This window comes from Carassius gibelio, chromosome A11 (genome assembly GCF_023724105.1).
Source record: "Carassius gibelio isolate Cgi1373 ecotype wild population from Czech Republic chromosome A11, carGib1.2-hapl.c, whole genome shotgun sequence".
NCBI lineage: Eukaryota > Metazoa > Chordata > Actinopteri > Cypriniformes > Cyprinidae > Carassius > Carassius gibelio.
Window position 1 is genome coordinate 11,339,563 of NC_068381.1, and position 27,857 is coordinate 11,367,419.

Genomic DNA, 27,857 nt, shown 5'->3' on the forward strand with positions numbered 1-27,857 from the left:
TACAGTATCATTTCAAAAAAAAAAAAAAAAAGTGCAAAAAATGTAACTATCAGGGGCACAATTCAAGAAGCAATGCAAAGAAGAGTAGCAGAAAAATATTGATACAGAGGTAAAAATCATTAAAAGTTAATGACTGTGTATTAGCCCGTGATGATTATGTAGTATTTTGAAATGGCAACACTGACACCATGGAACATTTTTGCTTGAGTTTTAACTGAAAAAGACGATGACTATATAATCTAGCTGTCACGTGTTGTTGTGCAAAACAAAGCACACGACGAGGGAGTATAACAAAATAGTTTTTTTTTTATAATTCACAGGAGAGAATAGGCACAACCAAACACAAATCCAAATGAATAAACATCAATAGCAGACAAAGAGACAATGGAAAACACAGGCTTTAAATACTGGGAACGTAATCAAGAGTAACAGAAACAATAGTGGAGCTAATCAATCAAAAAACATGGAAACTAACAGGGTAACAGAGACACAGAAAACTAAAACAGATCATACATGTGACACTAGCATTCATAAAATGAAATAATTCAGTTTAAGTATGTCATTTTCCACTACAACCAAGGGTTCCCAAACTTTTCTATGGGGTTATTTTAATATTTTCAGCATTTTTTCTGTCTTTTATGTACAATATCTTACTCTGTATAGTGCTAAATAAAAAAAATAACATGCATTTTGTATATTCTTTATTATTTTGTTCAAATTATTCACATTTTCACCTGATCCGCAAGGGGTTTCCAAACTTTCGCATGTTACTGTAGCTGGACCAGAGAGAAGAGCAGTAGGCCAAGGGGTGGTTCTACACCAAAGTAACTGGGGTGGGGGGCAGACAGGGGCCACTTGTGCTTTCAGGGGGCAAAATTTTAAAATTCATCTTAACCTACTGTACTTGAAGTATTATACATTAAATCATTTTTTTTCACCATGCCATGTATCACTGCAATCTCTAGAAGAAATATATGACAATTTCAACTAAAAAAAAAAATATTTCATCATGTTTCATTTATTTGACAAATAATTTTGTATTGTTTTTTCAGGGGCATTACCACAAGTGGGTGGGGGGAGGCGGAGGGAAGGGGGGCTCTACTGCTTGTCATGTGACACACAGCAGCAACAATACCTGTATATCTGATATAGGCTTATGTCCCTATTAAAAATAACAACAATACAAGTTTTTTTTTTTTTTTTTTTTTTTTTTTTACAGTTTCCACTACAAATAACCATTACAGACATTACAAACCATCAACTTTTAACTGTTTTCAACATTTCTGTAGTGTGTTTTGGGACATAATCCACTAGGATTTATTGGTTTAACAAGCCCCCTACAGAAGGCGACCAAGTAGAGACCAAAAGGGGCCATTACAAATTTTGTAATGGTGTCTATTGTTTTTTCAGCAGGAGTTTAATACATTTTTTGTTTATTTTAAATATTCCCAAAATATATAATTTAATATATTGATTCTCAAACATGTGTAAGTAAATGCATTTTGCACCTTTATAGATTAGCCTATGGGCGATGGGCAAAGTAGCCTAATAGTGTAATCTATTAACTTTGCATAAAAATCTGTCTTTTTAATAAAGAACCAAATATGGGTGTCATACCATAAAATATTTTTAATACAACTGACTCTGTATTTAATGTTAATTTATTAAAAACTAGAGTTAGAGTTACTAATTAGCCTGCAACACTTTCATTGTACAAAAACAGACCAAAAAAACGTTTCACTTTAATCCAGCGAGTTCAAGCACTCTCAAAAACTGTCATAATAATCTCTAAAAGCTGTTTACACTGTGAAACAGTGTGTTTCAGCCATGACTCATCTGAATGCCTCTGATTCGCCCTCGCATTCATAATCTCAACATTATCGAATGTTATTGGTTGTAATGCGCAATGCTTTAAAAACTCAGTACAACTCAAGTTCACTTCCCACGCATGAAACACGTGCTTCTATTTTTTGTTTGTGATTTCACTTGGTTAACTTGACTCCAAACATGAACTTACTTCTGTGGCAGCTTCACATAATCTAATCGTGAGCTGTTAACATTATCAGAATGGTACCAAAAACTCAGCAGAAAGGTAAACTTAAAGATAATAAGTACAAGAACAGTCATACTGAACCAAGATTTGTCATTTTAATCCTCTTATCTGAATATCTGCACTGAGTACATTAAAACATCCAATGTGCCGAATGTTGCATGTTGTTTATTCATATTTAAAAACAACATAAAGAGTTTTTAAATCTTTTTAAGTGGTGTACACTGGTTATAAATGATGCGCTGTAGAGCAGTTGTACTAACACCAATCACATGAATAGATTTATGGGGGATTTATTCAAAAACAAGAATTATACAGTTTCAAAATACACTCAAATGGGGAAAAAAAGCACATTGAGAATGATTTTCAGTCCACACTAATTTCCTTTAAATAAAAGAGTCGTAGTCGAAGATGTTTAGGTTTGATTCTTCTTGTGTGCTTATGCAAATTTGCAGTGTCCTGTTCCACTTTTTTTCACATTAGTGGTCCCTTAGTGTTTAGGCCAGTCACAGCACTTACAGCTGTTATCAAACACGGTGCCCGGACCGCATTTATTCACGTAAGTTTGGCCTCCAGCACAGTTATAGAATTTGTTGGGGTCTTCGGGATGTGGATAGAGTCCATCTGGCTTTCCATTACAGAATCCTGGTCCTGGAGGATGAGTGGTGGTGGTGGTAGTTGTGGTAGTTTTCGTGGTTGTTTGTCCGGGTTTGAGGGTGGTGGTTGGAGGCAGAGGAGGCAATTCTGATAAAAAATTAAAGGCATGTTAGCATTAGCTATGGAGCTTTTCTTTTGCTTTACACATCAGCAGCACTGTGTTTTATCGAATACCAACATGGCAGGTGTAATTGCCATCTTGTAATCTAAGTTTGGCTGTGAAGCTTTCTGGCAATGCTGGTTCTACAAAGCATAAAAAATAAAAAACGTACAACTTTCCATAAATTAAGCCTGGCCTAAAGATTCCTTGATTTATGTATTAACTGAAGAGTACAATACTGTGTACTTATAGCCATAATATGTCTGCTATTTTGAATTTTACCACAAACTACCTGAGCAGCTTGAGGTGAACAGCACCACCTACGTAGTGACTAGCAAAGACTTACCGATATCCAGAAGATTGCGCAGATGGCCCATGAGAGGATGGTTCCCCTGATTACAGAACTGTCCAGCAAAGTCATCCAGATCAAGCGCCCAGACAAATGCTCCTCCAAACTTCTTGTCTTTCAGATAACGGACCTATAAATGGAAAGAAAAAGAGTGAGCTGCTAGTCAGTAGCTGACAAATGCTGACTATGAAACCCAACTACAGTAAAGTCTCAAAGTCAAACTCACCTTAGTTTCGAAGCTCTCCTTGGTGTCAAATCCAACCCACTCGCCATTCTTTGTGGCATAAGGCACCTTCTGATCTTCAATCCACTGGAGTGATGTTCCCTCTAGGAATCCACAGATCTATGCAAATATATAGATATTAATTGACAGCATTGTTAGGTTTTAATGACTCTATTCCATTAATTTTCTTTGCATTTCAGACAGAATGGCTTTTTCAAAGCTCCTACCTCATAGTAAGACCAGAATCCAGCCTCACGAGTGTAGCTTCCAGCTGAAGCAGGTCCACTAGCTGGGGCTCCGACGCCAGTATCTGAAGATGTCAGACGGAAAGTGCGACCGTATGTCGCAAATCCCATTCTGAGTTTCTCCACAGGGGTACCATTGTCCCTCCAATAGCGCATAGCGTAGTCCTGAATGAGGAGGAGAGTTGTGATTTTAAAATGGATTCCTTTGGGAGGTTTGAAACGCTTGTGGTAAATTATGTTAGAGTATATGAATTCTTACGGTATTAAAGTAGATCAAATCTCCCTCGTCCTCTGAGCCTTGGTACAGGGGGCTGTTGTGGCCTGTGAATCTTTCCCAAGTTCCATGGAAGTCATAAGTCATCACATTGATGATGTCCAAGTACCTGGGAGAAAATAATTACATAAATCATAAATCAACATAAGTCTAAACCATCTCATGCTAGTGTTAATTTTCACCTCAATATTCTGGCAATTTGTAAATGGCGTCATTCAGTGTCATCATACTTACTTGGCAACTTCTGCAATCTCGTATCCATCATCAATTGTCCCTTTACCAGCTGATACAGCAGCAGTCAACATCAGTCTGGCTCTGCCAGTGGCTTTGGCCTCAGCCTCATAGGCCTCAACAAGTTCCTGTAAAGAAAACATAATGAAATGACTTGAGTTGAATAATGACATACTGTCTTCAGCCGAGCTGCCCATCACTGAAATCATTTAACACCTAACTGACTGGAGCTGAAATGCAATGAATAAACTATTGTAATAAAGTTCTGTATAAATAAGGGTTACTTGACTCGCACCACTATACTTGTTTAAAAACACACTTTAATCAACCAGACCCACCTTCAACAGCAGTGTGAATCTTTGTTTGTCTTCAGGAGGGCTTCCTCTTGATCCAGGGTATTCCCAGTCCAAGTCCATACCATCAAATCCATAAGTTCTCAGGAACTTGATGGAAGACTGAATGAACTTCTGACGGTTTTCAGCAGTGGACACCGTGATGGAGAACCTGAGACGGATTTAATGAACAATCTTACATGTTTTTGCATTTCATTTGACAACATAAAACGACATTTCCTCATTTGTTTCAGAATACGTACTGTGTTGAACCAAAGTTCCATCCACCAACAGCCAGGAGAGTTTTAAGATGGGGGTTTCTGTGAGAATAATAGGGATATTATAGGATTTTATGATAGTCGAGGCAATATATAGTGATTTTAGGTTTTGCATGTGTAACTGCATTTGATTTATTTATTTATTTAGTTTTTAACCTTTTTTTTGATAAATGAATCTGAAGTGTTAAACAATATTCTGTAACTAATACATACCGATTCTTCAGTTCATTGAAGGCCTTGTATAGAGTCTCATCGTTCCACTCATAGGTGACAAGCTCGTTGGCATAGTTGACCATTGCAAAAGCATAGAAAAGGTGTGTACAAAGGAAAGGGTCGACATTTGAGGGCATATACTTTCCAATTCCAGGTCTGTACTGAGACCAGTTAGTGAAGTAACAGCCCATTTCCATGGAGAAAGCTGGATAGGGATACACAAAGAAGCTCTTAGTCAAGACATTTTGATTTTCCCTGTACAGTGAAAGACATCTTTCTGATTGGAACATCAGTTGTTAATATATGTAATATATAACAATGAACACTCAATGACTCACCAATGTGGCATAGCACCAAGCCCAAACCTGTAGAAAATGTAATGACATCATGTAAATGATTTGTATGAAAGAATAAATAAATAAAACACACTAGTATTTCACTTATTATTTTAACATAATACCTGCAACAAGTGTAAGCTTCCCCATTTTTATTTTATTTCCAATTGCTCTGTAAATAACAAAGGACAGTTTTAGTAATTGCATTTAAACTAAAAGCAGAAACAAAGATTTTACGCTACATTATGATCGGACATACCTGGGGTACCTCCAGCAAGAAAAATGTAAAGAGGAACGTCAAAGCCCCTCGGTTTTTATAGCAACTGGGTGTTGTTTAAGCCATGGATGATTTATTAGGATGGTATAAGATATGGTATCTGTTGTAAACTATGGACTGAATTGACAATAACGCGCAAGTAAAATACCTTTGGCCTCTTCAGCACACTTTGTGTGAATCTAAAATCATAGATAAGATGAAAAATTGGGCCTGCTGCGATAAAATCTGTGCAATGTGCCAATATGTTTGTTGCACTGATATGAAATTAATAAGGGATCTATTAACTTACACATAATAAATAATATTTATCTGGTGCCAGATATGCATTTACTTTTGTAAAAAGTAATCATAAAATGAAATGACAATGCACGATAAATATAAAGGAAAACAACTACTCCTTAACTTTAATAAAAGTATAAAGAGATCTTCATCTATATGTTAACCCTTGCATGAAGGTATTGCTGAATATTAGTACTTCTATTAATAATAACTGTTATCCTAACTATTCAAAATGTTACTTAAGCTGTGTTATCTAATACATATTTGGTATCTGCATGAGACGTTTCCGTGCAGTTTTCAGCACACCAAACTTTTATGGGGTCATTATTATTTAAAGACGATTATATAATTTATCTTTACAAGGATATTTGTCTTATATAAGATTGTTGTGCTATCAGAAGCATATAATAAAGTGATGTGGTGCCTTCAAGCTTATCACTTCAGAATCACCATAATATTCCCCCAATGTTCTGGAAACCAAAACCAAACAGAGAGTTAAACTGCACTTAACGATACAATTGTGCAGTGTCACATTTGTCCGCATATTGTCATAAATCGGGAATGTGTAAAACTGTGTACAATCTTACCATGAAATTAAAAATATAAATGAAGTGAATTAATAAACTAAGATGTGAAGATGTTGAAAGAGAACATCAGTGTTGTATAGCTCATATCTTATCACTGGTATATTGCCATGTGATGATGACATCAGTGTGAAAAAAGAAAAAAGAACATTATAGAAAACAGAAGATATGCCATAAAACAACCCTTTGTGATGGTATAAAATAAATTAATAAGTTAAAAAGTTATTTTAGATTTTCAAAATACTTTATTCATTGTTTATGTCAATAAGTAGTGAAATAAAATTAAATCTTACATGTATAACTAACAATAAATGCATACTTTTAATAAAGAAATGCATAAACTCCTACTGTTTTGTCACTGATGTATCAAAGACACTTGCACTGCATTAGGATTTACTGAAAAATCTGATTAAAAAAGGCCAAAGGTTTCTACACCACAGTAAAAAAAAAAAAAAATCTAAACTCGTGCCAACTCAGGTGTCCCAGATATCTGCAGGTAGTTTATCAGCTCTGCTGTGTAATATAAAAATCTAGGACCTTGTATAACATTATCAGAACAGTCAGTCATTATGACATGGCAGGCTAATTTGTAATTTTATAACTGTGGTCTTCAGGTTACTATGGCAAGCAGAATTAAACCAGAGGGCACAACAGGACCTTATGCATTTGAGAAGGATTCATAGTTCACCGAACATTATGTTGCTTGGCAGGGCCGGCTTGTGGCATTGGAGACATAGGACGTTGCCTAGGGCTCAAAATGACTGGGGGGCGCTACAGGAAAGTATTTTTGCCCTCTTGTGACCATCGTGCGCTCCTACACCCATATATTAAGCAAAATAATTTCTGACAGTTAACATAGTTTAAGCACTGATCGATCATCAAACTGATTAAAATAATATTAGAATAAAATAAAATTGATATCAACAAAGAATAAACTTTGACAACATGCCATGTTGGACTAATTTAAACCCCTTCTGCCTCATGACATATTAATACATCATCATAACGCCATGCATGGCCCACGCAGTTAAAATCGTTTTGCCATTTATTTCCTCTTAAAGTACAATTTCTAAAAAAAAAAAAAAAAAAAAAAATGAGTGGAAAATTTTATTATCGTAAAATCTACGAATAAATTACAAAATGTAGCCTTTATTTTGTTGCCTTTGTCGTTTGTTAGACTATTTTAGGCATTTCATATTCCTCATATTTCTCTTGGTTATATAATAAGTACTTGTCACTGTAGGCATAGTTGTGGGAGTAGCTCATGTCTGCTCTCTTTAATAGGCTATTTTAACAGATACACTCACAAAATACCTACAAGGTGCTTCAACATCTCCCATTTATTTATCCTTTAACTGTCACCCTGTCCCGTATACAGGACACCTACGTTTACTTCTCTATATTACAATTAAATCCATATCTAATGACAAACTATATATCGTTGGAAAGGTCTAAGATTCCTAAATAGATATTTTACCAATCTTTTTTGTTAAAATAGATTAAGTACTGATTGGAACTAGTTTAAATTAAGAGTGCACCTCAAAAACCTACATCATAACAGGAGTTCTGACCTTTGTCAAAAAAAAAGTCTTCTTTGTTGCCTTTTTCTCTATCACACTTTAGAAATCATCAGAAATGATATATCACTTGAAAACGTATAATCTCAAACTTCATCCTTTGAAACCCATTTTAAATACAAACATTGCATTATCATATAAAAAATGGAATCAAAGTCATGTTACGAAATGTTTTAATTCATGAATTATAAAAAATTAGGTTTGGACCATGCACTTTCAAGTCTATGTTTAAAAATGTGAGTGACATTTAACAGGTTATCACAATTTATTTACTAATTATTTATTTTAATACTTAGGCCTATCAGTATTTATGTTTTATTATAGTGGGGGGGGGGGGTTGCTTGGAGTAGATAGACACAACATTAATTGAGAATACTGTATGAAGATCTGGACTGATGGGTGGTGCTTGTAATATGACGTTTAATGATATCTCTTCTTTATATCTGTCACATTTATAAGAATCCTTTACTATGTGTGAAACTTCACAGTTTCATAAAGCTAGTCATACGTTAGGATTGTCACTATCTTTACTTAATTTTATTTTCAAATGATCAGTTTAAGGAAAAGGTAATAAGTCAGACTGCTATAAATATTTTTATTGAAAGTGAAAAGATAAAAAGGGGAGACTGTTTTTACTGCACAACAACAAGAGTGAACTAGACTGGACTGAACAGGACATTGTGATTTTTCATTAACTAAATGTGAGGAAAAATATGGCAAGCACCTTAACAAGACACCAAACTTTTATGCATAAAATAAAAATGTCTGTCACTTTATTTATTTATTGTTTTCAAATGATGAGCTTGGATAGTTGGAAGCAGAGGTAATGCATCACAAAAAGAGGAGACTGGACAGCTGTATTGGACAGGAGGAGTTCAAGGCCAATCACAACATTTACAGGCATCAGAAAAGACCAGACCAGGCTGGCATTTATGCAGGTATGTGTTTCCACGGAAACACTGGAAGTAAGTGCCATGGTCAGAAGGGTTGGGGTACAGCCCGTCTGGTTTGCCAACACAGAAAGAGGCGACGGGGTCAGCAGTAGTGGTGGGACGTGGCGTAGTGGTGGGCTTGGGTGAGAAACCTGGGAATAGAGAATAAGGATCACATTAATGCATATAATAGAAGACACAATACATTTTGGGGTCTTTTTCTGCATTATAATCGCAAAGTGTTTACCTAGTGCATTGCGCAAATGGTTGATAAGAGGATAAGCTCCGTTGTAACAAAAACGGCCAGAAAAATCGTCGAAATCTAAGGTCCACACTGAGGCTCCGCCCAAGCCCATGGAGTTCAGCCACTGCACCTGTTAAAGCAATTAGGAAAAGTTTATCAGAAATTCATCAAACATATCATTGCATTCCAGAAACCAGCAGCAGATTTACCTTAGCAGTAAAACTTTCACGGTTGTCAAATCCGACCCAAGCCCTTCCTTGAACTGCATAGGGCACCATCTGCTCATTGATCCATTCAATAGTGACGCTTGATTCCATGGGGCAAATCTTTGAACCAAAAATAATCATTAACGATCGCCACCCAAAGATTATGCAAACATGTTTTCTGTGGTAAATAACTGGCTCCCGAGAGCATAAAGTGCTAAAAATTTGAGATAGATTTACAAACAAAACATTCATCATATTGCAGTTACCGTATTTTCCGGACTATAAGTCGCACTTTTTTTCATGTTTTGGCTGGTCCTGCGACTTATGGTCAGGTGCGACTTATTTATCAAAATTAATTTGACATGAACCAAGAGAAAACATTACCGTCTCCAGCCACGAGAGGGCGCTCTATGCTGCTCAGTGCTCCTGTAGTCTACACTAAGCATCATAGAGCGCCCTCTCGCGGCTGTAAACGGTAATGTTTTCTCTTGGTTCTTGGTTCTAAATAAATGCGACTTATAGTCCAGTGCGACTTATATACGTTTTTTTACTCTTCATGACTTATTTTTGGACTGACGCGACTTATACTCAGGTGTGACTTATAGTCCGAAAAATACGGTACTTTTTTATTTTTGTTATTCCATTTAAATTAGTTCCTCAAAACTGAACTGCAATCTCTAACCAACAATGTAATGGTATTCCTGAATTAATAGTTTGAGTGTATGATTCAGTGACATACTTATAAAGGCGATTATTTGTCACCACCTAGTGGCGAATCAATGCAACATGCAAAAAAAGTCACTGACTAAAGAATCACAACACTTTAAACAACTGTTGTATCATAAACACTGAGCATTGACAGTAGTGATTATGTAAAAGTAGCATGTTAAAACCTCATAATAGGACCAGAATCCTGCTTCACGTGTGTAAGGGCCGGCGTCAGCGGGGCCATTGGCTGGGGCCCCGAGACCTGTTTGCGAAGTGGTGAGCAAGAATGTGCGTCCGTATGTGGGGAAGCCAAGAAGCAGCCTATCAGCATGGGCTCCACCGCCCAACCAGAATTCCACAGATGAGTTCTGGAGAAAAGAGCCATTCATGTGCTAGGAGATCTTAACAAATGATGCTTGAAATTTTTGACACTTTGAAGTTTAGATCTTACGATATTGTGGTGAATTATGTTTCCAGTGTCCAAGGAGCTGCGGAAAAGGGGGCTGTTGTGCCCTGTCACGTGGTCCCAGTGGCCATGGTAGTCATAAGACATGATGGTCAAGAAGTCCAACTGACTATAATGACAGATAGGAGGAGAACGTAAAAAAAACAGGCAGATATATGTTACCGCAGTGGTATTGTAATACAGCAATACTTACTTTGAAACTTCAGCAACCTCATAAGCATGCTCAATAGTGTACTTAATGCCGGAAACTTTGCAGGAAAGAACCAGAGGAGTTTTCTTTGTGTCTACTGCCTCCTGTTCCACAGCTTGTCTGAGTTCCTGAGAATTTCCATACAATAGAAACACAGTCAGACCCCCAAGTCATATTTTAATGGAAATCAATATGCCTGATTTTAGCACTCTAGTTTGCTCACCTTGATGAATGTAGTAAACCTCTGTTTGTCTTCTGGTGGGCTTCCATTGTGACCTGGGTACTGCCAGTCAATGTCCATCCCATCAAATTCATGGAGACGCAGGAACAGCATTGCAGAACGGATGAAAGCCTTGCGGTTTTCTGGAGTTGACACCATTCTGATGTATCTGAAGTGCAAATAAAGGCATACAGTACATGTGTCATATGATTCAGTAGATCTTGATTAATGTGTTGGCAGCACTTATACGATTTAAATGACAGTTTATATATATTCTGTGTATGTTTTTCATATTATAGTTTTAAGGTTATGTCATATATTTATGACTTGCACAGATATTTGTTTCACTTACGGACTGACGCCATTGACCAATCCTCCAACAGACAGCATGGTCTTCAATGTAGGATTTCTAAAACAATGTATAAATAAATAAAGTCAATACGAAAAATCAAGGTGTCAAATTTTTCAATCAGTGTAAAAAATAAAATAAAAAAAAAAGGTCTGTAATCAAAAGGGGGCTGTGCATTATGAAAAAGGTCTGTAATTAATCAAGGAAGCTATAGAAACAGCTTTTGCTTACACTTTTTTCAGGTCATTCAGTGACTTGTACAGCACTTCGTCATTCCATTCGACGGTAGTGATTTGATTATCAAAGCTGATGGATGCCAGAGCATAAACCACATGTGTGCAGAGGAATGGATCAATGTTTTCTGGCAGGAACTTTCCATTGCCGGGTCGGTACTGAGACCAGTTGGTCATGTAGCACACCAGCTTTGTAGAGGCCACTATCAGAAATTCAGATTACATGATTAACAGCTCACGAATACACATATATATATTTTTCTCATCATCTTGGAATATTATGAATGTTGATGCGTTTATATTATAGACTGCATATCTGACATATACTGTATTTTGCCTAATGAAAAAGGTATTGAAGGTTCTTACCAATCTGCACTGTAAGCAAGATGCCCAGTGCTATGGAAAAGACAACATGGTTACGCATAAAAAATAAACTAAAATATCTTTTATAGTAAATAAATCAAATTCAAGTTCAATTAACAAAAATACATGAAAAATACCTGCTAAAAGGGTTAATTTAGTCATTTTGCTCTTTGGCGCTGGAAAACAAAACAAATAATACAATTAGCAATTTCACCAGCATGTCTTAGCAAGATTTGCTCTAGTCGAAACCTTTCCATAACAGAAATGGTTGAAAAATGAAAAGTAGCGTGCGCATTCAAACATTAATAATAATAATAATACTACTAATAATAAAATACTTATTAATGAAAGAGAAGCGGACAAGCTGTTGTCTTTACCTGTATCGGCTGTCCTCAGAATGCCCAGTTTGGTGAAAACCTGTTCATGATCATGTATACTTATACATTATTAGTAGTTCCAAAGTACAGGTGATAAGTGCTAACCTCACAACAATTGGGCAATAAAATTAATAACTAGTTATATAAATGGCATGTTACGATCAGGTTTTATTATACTTGAGATTGTTATGACATTATGAGTTAAAAGTCAGAATTACTATCATAAAGGGTGATCCCTCAATACACTACAATTACACAAAAATATTTACATGAGAACAGTTTTGTTTCTTATATTAAAATAATCGTTTCTAATATTAGAAATAAATGGATACCCATGATATGCATACCCATTTATGATCTGTGCATGTCAGTTTAAATATACATGGACGTTTTCATTAATATTTCATGCCATTGCACTTGATGTATGATTAATATAACCTTATATATTCCATATGCATAAATACAAGGTGCATTTTAGCCAGTTGTGTACCTCTGTATGTATGTCAACATTATGTTGATCACTAAAAACTGAACACAGTATAAAATACAGTCTAATGTTTTTTATTATTATTTTTTTATTGAAGAATATTTACAAGTGCTGCATTTTTCACATTCAGTCCACAGTGGACAGGCTCACCCGTTACAACAACTGGGGAACATGGTAGTTCAGAGACATTTTGACATCACAACCTGAGTGCCCTTCAGAGTGAAATTACTAGTGTACCATTCGACTCCTGCAAGCTTACATACAGCTACTTCAGAAAGGTGTCGAAGCCCTGATTCAACACAAGAGGGCAAACTACACAATGTGACACACAGCTGAACAACTGCGTAGTTAAATAAAAGAAAGCTGTGGATTTATATATAGTTAAAAAAAATCTAATGTAAGGACAAGATGACACTCGTTTTGGTTTTGTAGTCCTAATATTACTGTTGAGTGCTTCTACATTTAGAAAGTGTAACATTTACTCGACTGCTACCAAGGTTTGGGACTAGAACCACTAGAGAGAGCTACCGATGATGCTGTTATGTGTTTTTGGCTAACACTGTATTAAATGCCACTGAGTGATCATGAATTGTAATTTACAGTTAAAATCCCAAGGACAAAATATGAAATTACTGGACATCATTTTGAGATGTAAAAAGATGTAAAACAAAAAGAAGGAGCTGAAACAATCCAGCACTCCTCACACAAAGAAAAGTGCTATATTTACAGTAAGAACTTGATGGAACAGTGGGTTAAATATAAAATGAAACACATTAAATTCAAACATTAAAATAAAGAAATCATCCCACGGAACAGGGAAGAGAAAATTACTGAAATTTGATGCAAAAGACTGTGTGCACATCAAATGAATACTGTCAGATTTCACCTGCTACACTCGAAGTGCAATTTCAGTTGGTACTTCATTAGATGATGCCATAATTTTGTGAAACAATACGTAAAAAGCAGAGCAGAGCATCTCTCTGAAATGTTTATTTTTTTGTCCTCATAAATAAAATAATAAAATAAAAAAATAATTAAAAAGGATAACAAAAATAGATATTTTTTTTAATCTATAATTGGTTTTAAACAACAAATGGCAGGTTTAGGCTGAGCTGGAGTTTTTCCCGGGGCCCTGTTATTCTCCTCCAAAGCCCCAGAACCCTCACAATCTAATGTTAGCCACCCAAAAAACATGTCTCCTAATTCTTTCAGCCAAATGGCCCTTGTCACTTAAAGTATGATAACGTTTACACCATTAGGGACAGTCTCCAAAGATCTGGCCATGATTCAGTCCTTGGAAGAAAACTATATCTTAGATTAGAATAAATGATGATATTATAGGATAATAATTAACTTATTTGTCCATGAATGTTATCTTCAGTATTGTTCAATGTCCAGTGTCTCGCACTTGTAGTGTGCCAAGAAAGAAAGTAACAACCCATTGGAGACAATTTAATGTAGTCCATGAGGGAAAAGAAGACAAAGCAATAACAATGAGATAATGAGAAGATAATAGTGTGATAACTTTGGCAAGCCGAGCCCACTTTCACAATCACACAAGAATCCGCTTCTGCTGTACCGCTGCTTTCGTGAGACCTTTCATCTTTAAAAAACTAGAACACTGAGAGAGACAGAATGTTACAAAACACTGTTAATGAAAACCATGATCTGCTCTTGTTTCTAATTACATTATCATGAAAAAAAACCTAAAAGATTAAATAAAAAAGGTAAACATTCATCTGGATCATTCTGCAGTCCACATGCTGCAACAATGTTTAAAAAAAAAGTTTTGTTTTGTCCATTATGGAAATGTAACCAATACATCCATGTGTAAATACACCAATGAGGAAATCAACAAGTCAGAGCTGTGGCTGAAATTTAGAAACAACAACCGAATGCTGACACGACCACCGCTCAAGTTTGAGTTTCCGTAAGGCAAGCATCTAAAATGATAACAATCAAAAAAGTTTCCAACAATGACTCACTTTGACCAGTCCTTCTTGTAAAAAAGCCTTTTTATAGAAAATAATTTTCCACTCCTCTTCCATTCCAATGTCCCTCATCAAAAACCCCCACCACCCACATCCCTACCAATTCTGAGGAAAACCTGTTCAATTCTCTATGATGTTAACAAGAAATGGCTCATCACTGGCTGACATCACAGTCCTGACGAGCCAATGAGAACGAGTGCAGTGACTGCCAGAACAGATGTGCAGAGGTAACCAGAAGTGCCAGCGCTCTTCTGGACCATCATTCCAGTGCCTGCGGATGAGACACACAGACATTTAGCACTTAAAAACTGGTTCACAAGTTACTTTTCTAAAACCAGTACTCCTAGCTACTTTTAGTAGCACATACCTGAGTCTCGAGACACTATGGTTTCATGGGCTGCTCCATCTCCTCCATCTCCCCAAGAGCGGACCTCCAGAATCAAATAACCACTGTCCTTGGGTAACGGCAGAATGACGGAGTTCTTGCTTTTGTCCAGTATTTTCAAGGCAGACTGCCCTTCATGTTTGTAAAGGACCTACACAATTAATAGAGAATCAATTTGTGTTAAAAATGATTTTTTTGAGAATGAAATTCTCCAGATAGCAGTACAGTATTTGAAGTCAAATTTATTTGTACAGCCCTTTTTACAATACACAGTTTCAAAGCAGCTTTACAGGTGAAATCACTAAGTTAATGTTTTATAATTTCATAATATATTCATAGCTTATATTTGCATTAAGCAGACCAGAGCTGTGTGAAAATATACAGTACTTCACATTGACGATCCAAGCAATTGAGCAGTTAAGATTTGCTATACAGTACATTATCGCCCTATGTGAGGATACTGTATGTACTGTATGAAGAAAAGTTGGATAGTCTTATATACATAATTTTACAGCTGATTTTCTGACAGAAGTTAAATTGTCAAACTTTAGATTACAAAATAAGATTACAAAATAAAAAATACAACTACGAAACAAATACAAATTAAAATACAATTATTATTCTTGTTATTTAGATATTACTATTATTATTAATAAAATATTATTGTTTTATAATATTATTTGATTACCTACATAACCAATTTCACACAGAACAGTGAACTTACAAATGTGTTGTTAAATTATTTTGTAATTTTAACTTAAGTTCAGAAATCAGAAAACAGACGTGTATTGAAAGAAACTTGCATTTTATCACCATGCATTTTATCCGTTTCTGAGAATCAGTATATGCTATCTTGATAGCCATCTTGACAAAAGATGACCTTGGTCCTATAGGAGGTCAGATATGAGATGGTTAAAATGTTGTTAACAGGCTAAGAAGGTCGTTGGTCTGGTTTTCCATAAGGGACGACGTGTGTTTTCTTCTCACACGACATTAGGCCACTCATTTATTAAAGTCTTACCTCAGAGGTATGATAATATATGATATCCTGCCTTTGACTAAAATAACTGAATCTGAGCAAATATTCGGATGACATACAGATGGAAATAGATGCTCCAACACAAACACACATCTTAAGAGACAGCCGTAGTGTTGGGTGGCAGCGTGTGTCACTCACTTTGTAACCCAGAACGGCAGACTCATTGTCCATGGATTTAACATGATCCCACCTCACAGTTACCCAAGAACCATCAGCCTTCCATGAGACGTTTCCTGGAGGACGGCTGGGAGCTAGTAATGAAGATACAAGCAAAGGTAAGTCCACAAGGTACACTGGCCTTCACACCATTCTCAGTGACAAAGACAGGAATTGCAAATGTGCATGTAGGACTGTTGGTGGCATTAGAACTGTAATGGAAGTGACATAAGTATATAACCTATTTCTACACATCAAGAGACAGTTTATTTCCTCCATGAAGGAGAATGGAAATACATTTAAGTGGGTTTTAAACCAACAGCAAAGATGGTGGATCGATATGATTTTTTTTTCTAGACAATCTTTACCCAAAGCAATTTGCTGAATAAAAGTTATCACAAAGTTATCTTGTAAAATATCATGACAGTGTGATGACGCAGGAACATCTTTTATATCTCTCAACTCTTCCACCCTTAGGATACCAACTAACACAAGTTGGACACAAATCAGCCTTTGTTGTTTCATGCAACAACATTCTTATCAACCAAACACTGCTGACTGATTCAAAGGGTACCCAGCTGGCATTTCAATGTTTCTTTTTTTTCATAGGTGAATCAATGTCATGGATCAAGGTTCAATAACACATTTAGCACTCTGAATCAATGTAGATATCACTGCGTTGTACCACCTTTTTTATACAGATTTACAAAAGTTCAGCATTCATTTATAATTTTATTTTTTTATTTTTTTTAACCTTTTTTACATTAAACATTCTTTGAATATTGTTTCAACATTTTTCTCTTCAACATTAAAACCACTGACATTCTTTCAATCGCCTTTTAACAGTAAAGTTTGATCATGTGCCGGCTAGGTAGTTTGGAGTAGGAGTTTGGGTGACGATTAGTGGGAAAATTATTCTAGAATTTCCAGAAGCATGTTTTGCTCATTATATATCACATTTTAGCTAGGCTACCAGCACTCCCTGAGCCCCAAAAAATGAGGTCTTACGAGGTCTCTTGGTGATGACAGTGGTTCTTGGGGAGGGTGGTCCAGTGCCTGCACTGTTGTAGGCCAATACGGTGACATGATAGAGAGTGTTAGGCCTCAGACCCGTGACCCGTGCCGTGTTCTCCAGCCCTGCCGTTCTCACTCGGTCCGCGGCTGCCTCGCGTTCATGTTGTCGCCAATAACGAATCTGAAACAAGAGGACAATCTCAAACCTGAGACAAGCTTGTTCATACTGAAATCATAACGTGAAGTCATTTAAAATTATCACACTTTATTTTAAATTCCAATTCTCAATATTTACTAACTACTAACTACGACTTTCGCCTCGATAAACTGCTAATTTGCTGCTTACTAATAGTTAGTAATATGTGCTTTATAAGTACTAATAAATATGCTTTATAAGTACTAATAAATATGCAATAATATGCTATTATAATAAGCAAATTGTTAATAGCGGTCCCTAAACCAAATTGTTACCATTCGAATAAAAATGCGCAAACAAATAATGTAATCTTGTTTTGCTTCTGAAAGACACAAAATTATTAATTGTTTTAGCATGTTCAATTAAATACAACCTGCATAAACACCCTTTGATACCAGTAGATTTCTAAGCATGGTTTTATCTAAAAGGAGGCGTCTTATCTAAATAATGTGTTTCGTGTTCCTTGATCTGATCTAGCCATGCTGTTCATAAAATAAACTAAGATAACAGCACCTCTATTAGTTCATCACCCAACGGGGCAAAGCTCACATATCCTCAGTGGCCAACAATGACCCACAATGGTCAACAAAACAACAATCAACTCAGTCATGCCACTCACATACTGTATATCAGTTCACACAGCAAATACAAAATGAGATGAAACAGATATTAAAAGAAGAATGGACCTGACCTCGTAACCTCGAAGAACTCCATTTATGATCAAATGTTGAATGGGGTCCCAGGACACCTGAATCTCGAAAGCTGTCAAAGCAGTGGCATTGATCCTTCTCGGGGATACGGTAGGTTCTAAGGAATACCAGAAGACATAAAGATCACTGTCAGTTAAGATGAATGAGGCATTATTTGTTTATCATTCCATCTTTTCATTTAATTTTAGATGCCTGGTAAAATTTTAAAAAGTCAAATAAAAAGTCTTAATCTAATTCTCCCTCTGGAGCTTCTCCACTGTCTTCCCTCTAGTGGTTAAGCAATGTCTAATCAGAAAATAATTAAAATTATAATCTTTTATAATGTTTCTCACCCTCTTCTGCAGAATGCACTACAGCAATCTGGCTGAAGGGACCTTCTCCTTTCTTGTTGTAGGCCTTGATTCTGACCTCAAAAGGGCAGTAGGCTGACAGACTCTCATTGCTGTAGACATATCGTGATGACTCCACGTGTGGCACCCTCACCACCGTCCATGTTGGCATGCCTTGCTTTCTGAATGCCAGGATATAACCAAAGCCATCTCCATTCTGATACTCCCTGGCCATGGGCTGCGATTCATACCAGTAGAAATAGTTTTTTGTCTCATTATGTAACAGAAAGTGAGGGTTGAGTAATAAAGACACATTGATCGACCATCTGTTAGCAACTCTTTATACTGATTAAAAGGAATATGGTAAATCTAACATGCAATTAGATCAATAGTGGTCCATGGCACTTACAGTCCATGTAATGATAAGTTCATTAGGGTTTCCTCCACCTCCGCCAAGTCCGCTGGGAGCCACAGTGGGTGCTTTAAGGCAAAATTATAACACACTTATATAGAGGGGAAAACCAGGCTTATATATATGTTAATTTGTTTTTCATTTGTTTTTATTTTTCTTTAACACTAACAACTTTGCAATGGTTCTGACCTGCTTGCTTGGTTCGGACAGACTGGGAGGGCATGCTTGGTTCTCCACTACCCAAAATGTTACTCGCAATGACCTGGAATTCATAATCCATCCAGGCTCGAAGATCTGTCACACGTGCAGATTCAGCATTTCCTTCTATGTTCACGGGGTCTGAAGAAAACCCATGAGAGGTACATATTCGATCATTGAGAATAACATAATGTATGATGCTCTAATACAGCAGTCCCCAAACTGATTTTGATCTGTGTGAAAACATGCATGCCCATCCACCTCATTAAAGAAGACAGGAAGTAATATTAAGGTGACATGTTCGGCTCACTTAGTTTTGTCGTGGTCACTCATGGGAAAGTGATATTATGTCATGGTCACAAGATCATTTTGTCGAGGTAAAGACATTTTAATGTTGTGGCCTCGAGATGTTATGTTGAGGGAACAACATATTTATCTCGTGGCCATGAGTTTAATGAGTAAACAAACCTGCGTGACCATAGCAACCCAGGATTATCAAATATGGATTTATTAATATTTAATTTTGAATTAGGAAATTATTATTTAATTTATTATAGAAATGATTTCATTATTTCTTTATTACATTAACCATAGGCTTTGGCTACTAGGCTGTATTACGTGCGGCAGTCAGCATTCAAATGAAGTTTATCATGAATAAATGTTACATAAAGTGCATAATATAAAATAGGCCTACAAGAAAGCATTTTTATCCATCCTACAGTCTTGTAAGTCCAATAACTGATAGTCTTTTCCCCATAATATATGTATATTATTATTGTTATTATTAGCCTATTATTATTGGTTATATTTTTAGAATCTTTTATATAATTTTTTTTATTTTATATTATATATTAACAAATATTTCATTTTATTTAGGGTAATTAATAGACCACAATTATAAATACTATATAGTGTTTCATTGAGGAATTAATCATTCAGGTAGTTTCTTTTGTAAATTAATCATTCACGTAGTTTCTTTTGTAAATTAATCATTCACGTAGTTTCTTTTGTAAATGAAAACTCAACACGCTAATTTATTATCACACATGGGCATAAATACAATCATAAAGTCAAAACTTTATTGGCATAATTGTCAGATAAATGATAAATGAGCGTGTTGTGTTTTCATTTACAAATGAAACTACGTGAATGATTCATTCCTTAGCGAAACACTAAAGTATTTATAATTATGGTCTATTATCTAGCCGAAATAAAATGAAATATATTTTAAATTTAAACTGCATTTCAGCAAAAATTTCAGTCAGCATAATCAAAGCTTTATTGGCATGTCGAGCATTGACAGTAGAATATTATTTACAAAAGTATTCAGAAAGTTTAGTAAAGAGATTGAAATGAAGGAAAAAAATTAATATAAGTGAATATAAACAAAACGAATGAAAACAACTGCGCACAGATACAACAGATACTGTGGTAAAAATGTAGTTATTATATTTATAACACTTAGCCTAGTTAAGCTGCATGACACGAACATGAGAGTGCAGTTTTCCCTGAAAACCAGTACGACTGCAAATTTGACATTCATTTATACAAGAGTTCAAACGAGTTTAAATAATATTTAAAGACTTACATTTAAGAACAACAACAATAATAATAATAATATACAATATTGTCAATGTTGACTGTTAGTGCTTAATTTGGTTAACGAAAATACTTCCAAACAAAGATCGCAGGCACAGCTGAACACTTGTGCAACTCTGAGCAACAAATAATTTAAAAAACCAAACTCATAACATTATTTATGCTGTTGTAATTTTGCAGTGTATCTTCTGCAGTGGAAAGATAAATTTTTCGTTATTACTGATTTCATTTGCTTGGTAACAGCTCTATAGTGTCTTATTATATTAAGTAAATTTATTAATAAAATGTAATTATTTTATATGAAAGATGAAACATGCATTTAATAAAGTTAGGGGAAAATGCCCTTTTATATACTGGAAATCAATCTAAAACAGTTTTAGTAAGCAGGAACCTTAGTAAAATTAAATGTCATTTCCCAGCAACAAAATTGTGGCCAGTGAAAATGCTGAGTGGCTAGTAATTTTGGAAAACTACTATCCACAGTGGCTGGTGACATAAAAAAATGTTAATGTCAAGACCTGTATACAGTGAATATTTGTATTTAGCTATTGCATTTAAAAATGTGTCATTTAACCAGAGTAAGGTGGTGGGGGTCCCTGACACATGTCAAACTATAAAAAGGCATGAAAGATGCAAGACGTTTGGTAACCACTGCTCCAATACAAATAGATTTCTCAAACTAGGGACCTTCCCCTTACATTGTGAATTCTTAAAGGGGGGGTGAAATGCTCGTTTTCACTCAATATCCTGTTAATCTTGAGTACCTATAGAGTAGTACTGCATCCTTCATAACACCAAAAAGTCTTAAGTTTTATTACATTCATAAGAGAAAGATAGTCTGTACCGATTTTTCCCGGAAAAACACGACCGACTGGAGGCGTGACTCCATCCACTGGTCCCTTAATGCTGTTTTTTTTTTTGGTAATCTGTGAAGGGTTGTCTAGCACTGGCAACCAAAAACACACTTCTTTTGTGACTTTTCGTGACGCTCTCGCTCTGATCAGTGAATCGCTCTGATCAGTGAATCGCTCGATCAGTGAAATGTCTGTGCTGCTCAGCCTCGCTATACGGGAGCGCGCGCTCTTCCGGCAGAAGAGCGCGCACTTAGGACCCATATAAGGAAATTCCTCTCCATCTAACGTCACACAGAGCCATACTCGAATAAAAACTTTCCGAAACTTGTGACAAACCGGAAGGAGTATTTTGGGAACAGAAATACTCCTTCAAACGTACAAATTAATTTTTTAAACTTTGTCCATGTTTAGCATGGGAATCCAACTCTTTAACAGTGTAAAAAACTCTGTATGCATGAAATAGCATTTCACCCCCCCCTTTAAAACATTATTAAATTAAAAATTACATTCTATACATAACAAATTACATTTATTATAATAAATTATAAATAATACAAAATATTCCACTTATATAAAAAGCTTATGCGTAGAAGGCAAGATGGTAAAGTTGATTAACAATGTGGGAAGAGTTATTCAAATGCTTAATATAAGATGCTTCATTAGCTTTATGCACACAGGGGACTGTGAACAAATTCAGGGTTATGAATACATAAAAGTTCTAAAACATTAGAGAAAACCTGCTATAATAATAATAAAAAATATATCTATATATATTCATTATTTTCAACACTTTGCATTCTAAGCACTTTCATAATAATACTGATGCAAAAAATTTAATTCTAGCATTATATAGGAAGAATGTCACATAACCTCACCTGTCCTCATCCTCTTCCAGTCGTGAGTCTGTGAGGATCGGCCCAGGATGACATACTTGCCAATGGGACTGTGGTTGTCATATCCACGGCTCCATCTCAACTCAACCGATGTGTCATTGACACTAGTCACCACTAAACCTCCAGGGGGTCCTGGGGGGCCTGTAAAGAAACAAACCATCAGCTTTATCAAAGAATCTACAATACTTTTGTTTTTTTTTTCACAAGTGAAAGTGGTTTAGCTGAGCTGCTTTCTTTACAAAATCTGTATCAACGGGCTTATGGGAACCAAACCCCAAGGATATAGATCTAATAAATTTAGATTTCATGACTCCACATTTCATTCTGAGAGCTGAGTTCTGAGCATAGTCTGGCTAAAAACGATCAAGCTGAGGAAAAGCATAAGAATCGAGCTGTGGAACAGCCATCGTATCTTTAATAAGATCTCTGTTACTGCTCAGCCAGATGGAAGCCCTCACCCCTCACGACCAGTTTGGCCGAGGCCACCGCGCTGTCCACCACCGTCTGGGCCGTGCAGGTGTATGTGCCAGCATGACTGAGCTGTCCGTTCACTATCACCAGGTCACCAATCGTCTCTTTCTATGTAAAGTGACAATGAAAAGAAAAGGAAACCTTATTAAAAAGGAATATTAGCCCACTTCAGCTTCACAGGAGCATTTTCATGTTTTTATTTCATGCTTAATCTGGCAAGATTTCAAATGTGGGATTTAAAAATTGACTATATATAATATGTCTAAAAGGGATTTACTTTGAAGTGAATCCTATTAAAGCTAAATCTCGGAGTGTGTGAGGAGCCTGCTGCTTCTGGAATACGGATTCAGATGGTATTACTAATCTTACTGATTTCAAATATTTAGATCATAACTAGTTTTTCACATTTTTTTGAGGTATTTGGTTGCATGCTAGAGTGTTGTGGGTGGTTGTCAGGTTTATAAGATGTATTTAGTATACTGTTGCAATGGCACGCCAAAGTGTCAAATCTCTATGACTTTGAAGAGCATAAGAGACTAAAGTTTGTGGTTTTTAAACACCATTTCATGTCAAGTGCTTACCCCCTCCATACGCCGATAGTGTCCATTTGGATCCTCTAGGTCCAGCAGAACTCCATTGAGGGACCAGGTGAAGGTCAGATCCATTGTAGGGTCATGTGACGCATGGCACTGCAGACTGGCATTTTCATCCTGATTAATATCAGCATTAGAGGGTGCTAATGTGATTTTTGTGGCATCTGTTTAAGAAAACAAGGTCAAAAACATAACTTCGATACACTCATTTCATAAATAGATTTCATACACTGAAAGCATTTGCGCCCACAATAAAGTAGCTGATGATTACTAAAATTAACATTTGAGAGATTTACTCTACATTCAGAACCACAAGCCAGAAATGCACTAAGGCTTGAAATTGAGACATAACAGAAGATATGTGCACAATGAACATACAGATAGAAAGTTGATAAAGGTGTTTACATGCAAAGAAAACTAGGCTAAAAAGTCTAAAGGTGTGTCAAGAAAAGTCCAGATTGTGCTTAACCATTAATGACATTTGTTTATGGGTTTTACGGGATCTTACGCTTTCAAGCATAATCTGTGTAAAACAGCATGTAAACACTGCAATATTTAGTGCTAAACTGATAACCTGAGACCTTTAAACTAGATAAACAAAGAATTAGGTTTTGTTACCTCTGACAGACAGGTGTCCTGTGCTGTTGGCTTTGCCGAGGTAGTTTTCAGCAAAGCAGGTGTACTTTCCTTCATCAGAACGACTGATGTTATAGATCCACAGAACCCCATCTGGAGTGACTGTTATCCTGGTGAGAGTTCATTACATGGACTTTTTGAGATCACAGTAAGCATCTACAGAACAGGTAAACAGCTTCCCTGTACAGTGCCTCACCAAACTCATTTAAACAATCTCGCAAGGTCATTTTTCTGTCAGTAATAAAATATACTGAGTTTAAAGCATTTAGGAGACCTTTGAAACACTTCATTACTGGATTACCTGGTACTATTGGTCAGTAGCTCTGTGCCACGGCTCCAGAAGAGAGTTGGTTTTGGAGCTGCCCGAGGTTTACACTCCATTTTTACCTGTCCGCCCCGGGCAGCAGGAACCAGCTTCCGCACTGGATTTAACCTAAAGTCTGGGGCCTGGACTGAAATAGGGTGAAAGGATGGAGCAGGAAGGGAGATAGGAAACCACACAGAGGATTTAAAAACAATCATACAATAACTGGGGTTCAGGCATGACTGGGTGGGTTAAGGTAGACAACAGGAGAAACATGTCAATGTTTATGCAGAGATAATTCTGATTCATTATCATGTTCAGACTCAGTTGTGCTCACCTTGAACTCTGAGCTCAGCGTTTGAGTAAATAGTGCCGTGTTTGTTTTCGGCCACACACTGATACATCCCGGAATCCTCCAGGGCGAGGTTACTGATCCTCAGTCGGCCGTTATTCACTTCCACACGGTCCTGCACACAGGTAAGTGTCAGACTGTGTAAGAGACATAATGCACATGCACATTGCCACCAGCAGAGGGATACACAACATTGCTCTTGTCAATCTACCTCTAGCTGAAAAAAATAATGAGCAGGTTATTCACTGTCACATCTCACTGCCTCTAAGTCATGAAGAGTTTTCTAAAATTGAGTAAGCATATATCAGTCTGAGTCTTGACAGCTAGAGCTCCTGTTCATTTCTGATAACACACACATTGTCAGATGACAGTCCAGCTTCAGTTGTGTGTGTGTGTGTGTGTATGGCTGACCTGTGTGATGAGGGGCTGTCCGTTACGGAGCCAGTGAATGGTGGGTCTCGGTTTGCCCGCAGCAACACAACTCCACTGCAGCTCCGAACTGATTTCCACCTCAGAGTCACTCATGACCTGAAGCCACTCAGGCTGGGCTGGAGAGCAAGAAGACAGCAGATTTTACTTTTTCAGTTCAATTTTTAGGTTTAAGTCTATTTCTAATACTTAGTCTAATATTTTTATTTTAGCTTTACTCTAATAAACAATTTTTAATAATTTTAGTTAACAATAACGACACAATGTTTTATGTCATGTCAGACTTCTACCAAAGGTAACAACAACAGGAAAATGTTGTAGAAATTTGATTCTAGTGCTGTCGTTATCCTACCTTGAACAGAGATGCGTCCCTGATGTGTCTCACGGCCTTCTGAGTTGTAAACCTCACACTCATAAATGCCCTCGTCATCAAAATTCAGTTCAGGAATAATCAGGATGGGTCCCTCTGCACTTGCTCCGACCTTAGGTGGTAAAATCCCATCCACCTTCCTCCAGTGGATTTTAGGAATGGGACTTAGGGAGGAAAGTAAAGAGCGAGCAAGAGGATGTTAGAAAAAAATGTTACATTTTTATAGCTGACTGTGTTATGGATTATGCTGAACCGATGAAGCAGTGATCTCTGAAGGGGGGTGGGGAGCTAAGGGGGACTTACTTGCCATAGGCAAAGCATTCCAACTGAGCGGTTTGTCCCGATAATACATACGTCTCAGCGGGAAAACGCACTCTGATATTTGGAGTGGCTTTCCTTGGGTTTGCTGTGGAAATAAAGGGGGCAAGAACAAAACATAAGATGTACTGTTTTTATATATAAAATATTATTTTGATAGCAGTATGTATTTGAGCTTGTTTCTTGATTTTGAGGGAAACTAACAAACCATCAGGGTAAACAGTAAGCTGGACAGCTTTACTGAAGATGCTTTTGGTGCTGACGTCCATGTTGATGGTGGTGAAGCAGAAATAGTTGCCCGTGTCATTGGCTCTTGCGTTAGCAAGGTATAAGTTACCCGTCACCTGAGAAACAAACCATCTGCCGGCCTCTGGCTGGATGAAGTTGGGGAACTCATTGATGAGCCAGCGGTAGGACAAAGCTTGACGGCAGCAAATAAATGCAAGATATTAACAAAATTATCAGGTTAACTACAAAGTGAAATGTTTTGCTCAATGATCGTGTGTAACCATACCTGGGTAATGAGCTGGTGGCTGGCAGGCAAGAAAGGTTCCCGTTCCCTCATGGACCGTCTGAGGGCTTCTACTCTCAGGGGGGAAATCATGGAGGTCTAGAATACACACAACATTAATCAGTAGAAGTAGTGTGATTTCAACTACTCTGCTACGCTGCTTATATTCAGAAAGGCCTAATTTTCATACTTGGACAACAAAATGGTTTGGTTTGTACTCACAGCCAAATTTGAGGTTAGCCACTCGGCTAACAATGGTGCCACAGCGGTTGATGGCGAGACACTGGTATGACCCACCATCTCGCCCATTCTGAGGGTTATTGATAACGAGGTTTCCTGCGACCTGTGTGTAGTGTGAATCCTCAGCAAATGTTATTTCAGTGCCATTCACACGCCACCTGTCAGAAATCACATACAAGGTCTAACTTTAACAGAATCTAACTAAAAAAGTGCATAATTAATAATTAATTTAATTTAGATAAAAGTATTCTACCTTTTATTGGACACCATGCATTATGCATTTCAAATGTTTTTCTTAAACAGCATTTTTGCCTAGTTTTCCTGTAAAAACTATGTTTAACCTCCTTTAAATTAGATTTTTTAAATGCTATTGAAGCAAACCCGTAAATTGAAATATGTTTTCAGAGAATAATATACAGTATCAAAAAGTTTATTTTTCATACCACAATGATAAAGTGTTTTTCTAATCATAAATACAACTAATTCTAGTGAAATTATGTATAATAATAGAAACATATCTAATAAACTTAATTAAAAGTCTTATTATCTTAAAGACTTGCATTGTTGTTGAAAAGTTTGGGGTCAGTAATATATTCAGCAATCAGCATCAGATTTAGCAAAATTACAATAAAGATATTTATAATAGTATTTATAATACACTTAAGGCATTATAATGAATGCATAATGCATTATAAAAACGTATAATATGTTATATCAATTCATGAACAATCATAACAACAATTATAATTCATCACAATACTTATGTATTTGTGGTGATAAGTTTAAGAGTATGTTTATTTATAACACACAATTAACTCCTATTAAATCTACTTCATTTACAGTATAATGGAGTGTATCATATCTTGACATTGATTATTTAAGATCTGCACAGTATCTTACTACAGCGCGTGAGTGGTTAGATGTTGAGTGTTATTTGAGTGTTTCCTGTGGGGCTTATGTTAATTAACTGATGTGAGCTTAATACAGCAACTGAAATAAAGGCAATGTTTTATATGATTACATTTTATTTTGATGGTCCCCTTAATCAATCGACTGTAAGCCACTTTCCAACTAACTC

At 36.4% G+C, this 27,857-nt stretch overlaps 3 protein-coding genes across 3 annotated transcripts in view; all 3 read right to left on the bottom strand.

The window, feature by feature from the left end:
• Nucleotides 1-2,327: 2,327 nt before the first annotated feature.
• LOC128022347 (acidic mammalian chitinase) lies at nt 2,328-5,524 on the bottom strand. The gene is made up of 11 exons (XM_052609777.1): nt 5,413-5,524; nt 5,291-5,317; nt 4,953-5,157; nt 4,725-4,781; nt 4,468-4,633; nt 4,133-4,257; nt 3,884-4,007; nt 3,607-3,789; nt 3,383-3,499; nt 3,154-3,286; nt 2,328-2,794 (listed from the first exon to the last, which is right to left on the bottom strand). Exons 1-11 carry the CDS (start codon nt 5,492-5,494, stop codon nt 2,541-2,543), a joined length of 1,473 nt encoding a protein of 490 aa, XP_052465737.1. The 5' UTR covers nt 5,495-5,524; the 3' UTR covers nt 2,328-2,540.
• A 3,061-nt stretch (nt 5,525-8,585) lies between these two features.
• chia.1 (chitinase, acidic.1) lies at nt 8,586-12,371 on the bottom strand. The gene is made up of 12 exons (XM_052609778.1): nt 12,293-12,371; nt 12,053-12,091; nt 11,919-11,948; nt 11,551-11,755; nt 11,323-11,379; nt 10,974-11,139; nt 10,754-10,878; nt 10,546-10,669; nt 10,280-10,462; nt 9,390-9,506; nt 9,184-9,310; nt 8,586-9,088 (listed from the first exon to the last, which is right to left on the bottom strand). The coding sequence occupies exons 2-12, from the start codon at nt 12,075-12,077 to the stop codon at nt 8,880-8,882; spliced, it is 1,368 nt and encodes a 455-aa protein (XP_052465738.1). The 5' UTR covers nt 12,078-12,091; nt 12,293-12,371; the 3' UTR covers nt 8,586-8,879.
• Nucleotides 12,372-12,854: 483 nt separating this feature from the next.
• LOC128022349 (contactin-2-like) overlaps nt 12,855-27,857 on the bottom strand; it is a 36,328-nt gene continuing 21,325 nt past the window's right edge. Inside the window, exons 4-23 of the mRNA XM_052609779.1 lie at nt 26,762-26,937; nt 26,543-26,638; nt 26,237-26,449; nt 26,014-26,116; nt 25,693-25,874; nt 25,323-25,459; nt 24,897-25,026; nt 24,557-24,707; nt 24,238-24,365; nt 23,608-23,783; nt 23,014-23,134; nt 22,538-22,696; nt 19,201-19,350; nt 19,009-19,079; nt 18,603-18,837; nt 18,252-18,367; nt 17,359-17,545; nt 16,333-16,445; nt 15,138-15,306; nt 12,855-15,041 (exon numbers count right to left, since the gene is read on the bottom strand). Of these exons, the coding sequence (XP_052465739.1) occupies nt 14,938-15,041; nt 15,138-15,306; nt 16,333-16,445; nt 17,359-17,545; nt 18,252-18,367; nt 18,603-18,837; nt 19,009-19,079; nt 19,201-19,350; nt 22,538-22,696; nt 23,014-23,134; nt 23,608-23,783; nt 24,238-24,365; nt 24,557-24,707; nt 24,897-25,026; nt 25,323-25,459; nt 25,693-25,874; nt 26,014-26,116; nt 26,237-26,449; nt 26,543-26,638; nt 26,762-26,937 (2,917 nt within the window). The 3' untranslated portion in view covers nt 12,855-14,937. The remainder of the gene's footprint in view (nt 15,042-15,137; nt 15,307-16,332; nt 16,446-17,358; nt 17,546-18,251; nt 18,368-18,602; nt 18,838-19,008; nt 19,080-19,200; nt 19,351-22,537; nt 22,697-23,013; nt 23,135-23,607; nt 23,784-24,237; nt 24,366-24,556; nt 24,708-24,896; nt 25,027-25,322; nt 25,460-25,692; nt 25,875-26,013; nt 26,117-26,236; nt 26,450-26,542; nt 26,639-26,761; nt 26,938-27,857) is intronic.

Excerpts from the sequence above, each read along its gene's own strand:
- LOC128022347 (XM_052609777.1), bottom strand. The coding sequence starts at position 5,494 with ATGCAATTACTAAAACTGTCCTTTGTTATTTACAGAGCAATTGGAAAT. Across the intron at positions 4,634-4,724 it reads TGGAACTTTGGTTCAACACA|GTTCTCCATCACGGTGTCCA; the intron begins GTACGTATTCTG and ends AATCCGTCTCAG. Across the intron at positions 3,790-3,883 it reads ATTTGATCTACTTTAATACC|GACTACGCTATGCGCTATTG; the intron begins GTAAGAATTCAT and ends CTCCTCATTCAG.
- chia.1 (XM_052609778.1), bottom strand. The coding sequence starts at position 12,077 with ATGACTAAATTAACCCTTTTAGCAG. Across the intron at positions 11,949-12,052 it reads TAAATTAACCCTTTTAGCAG|CACTGGGCATCTTGCTTACA; the intron begins GTATTTTTCATG and ends TCTTTTCCATAG. Across the intron at positions 10,879-10,973 it reads GGTTTACTACATTCATCAAG|GAACTCAGACAAGCTGTGGA; the intron begins GTGAGCAAACTA and ends GGAAATTCTCAG.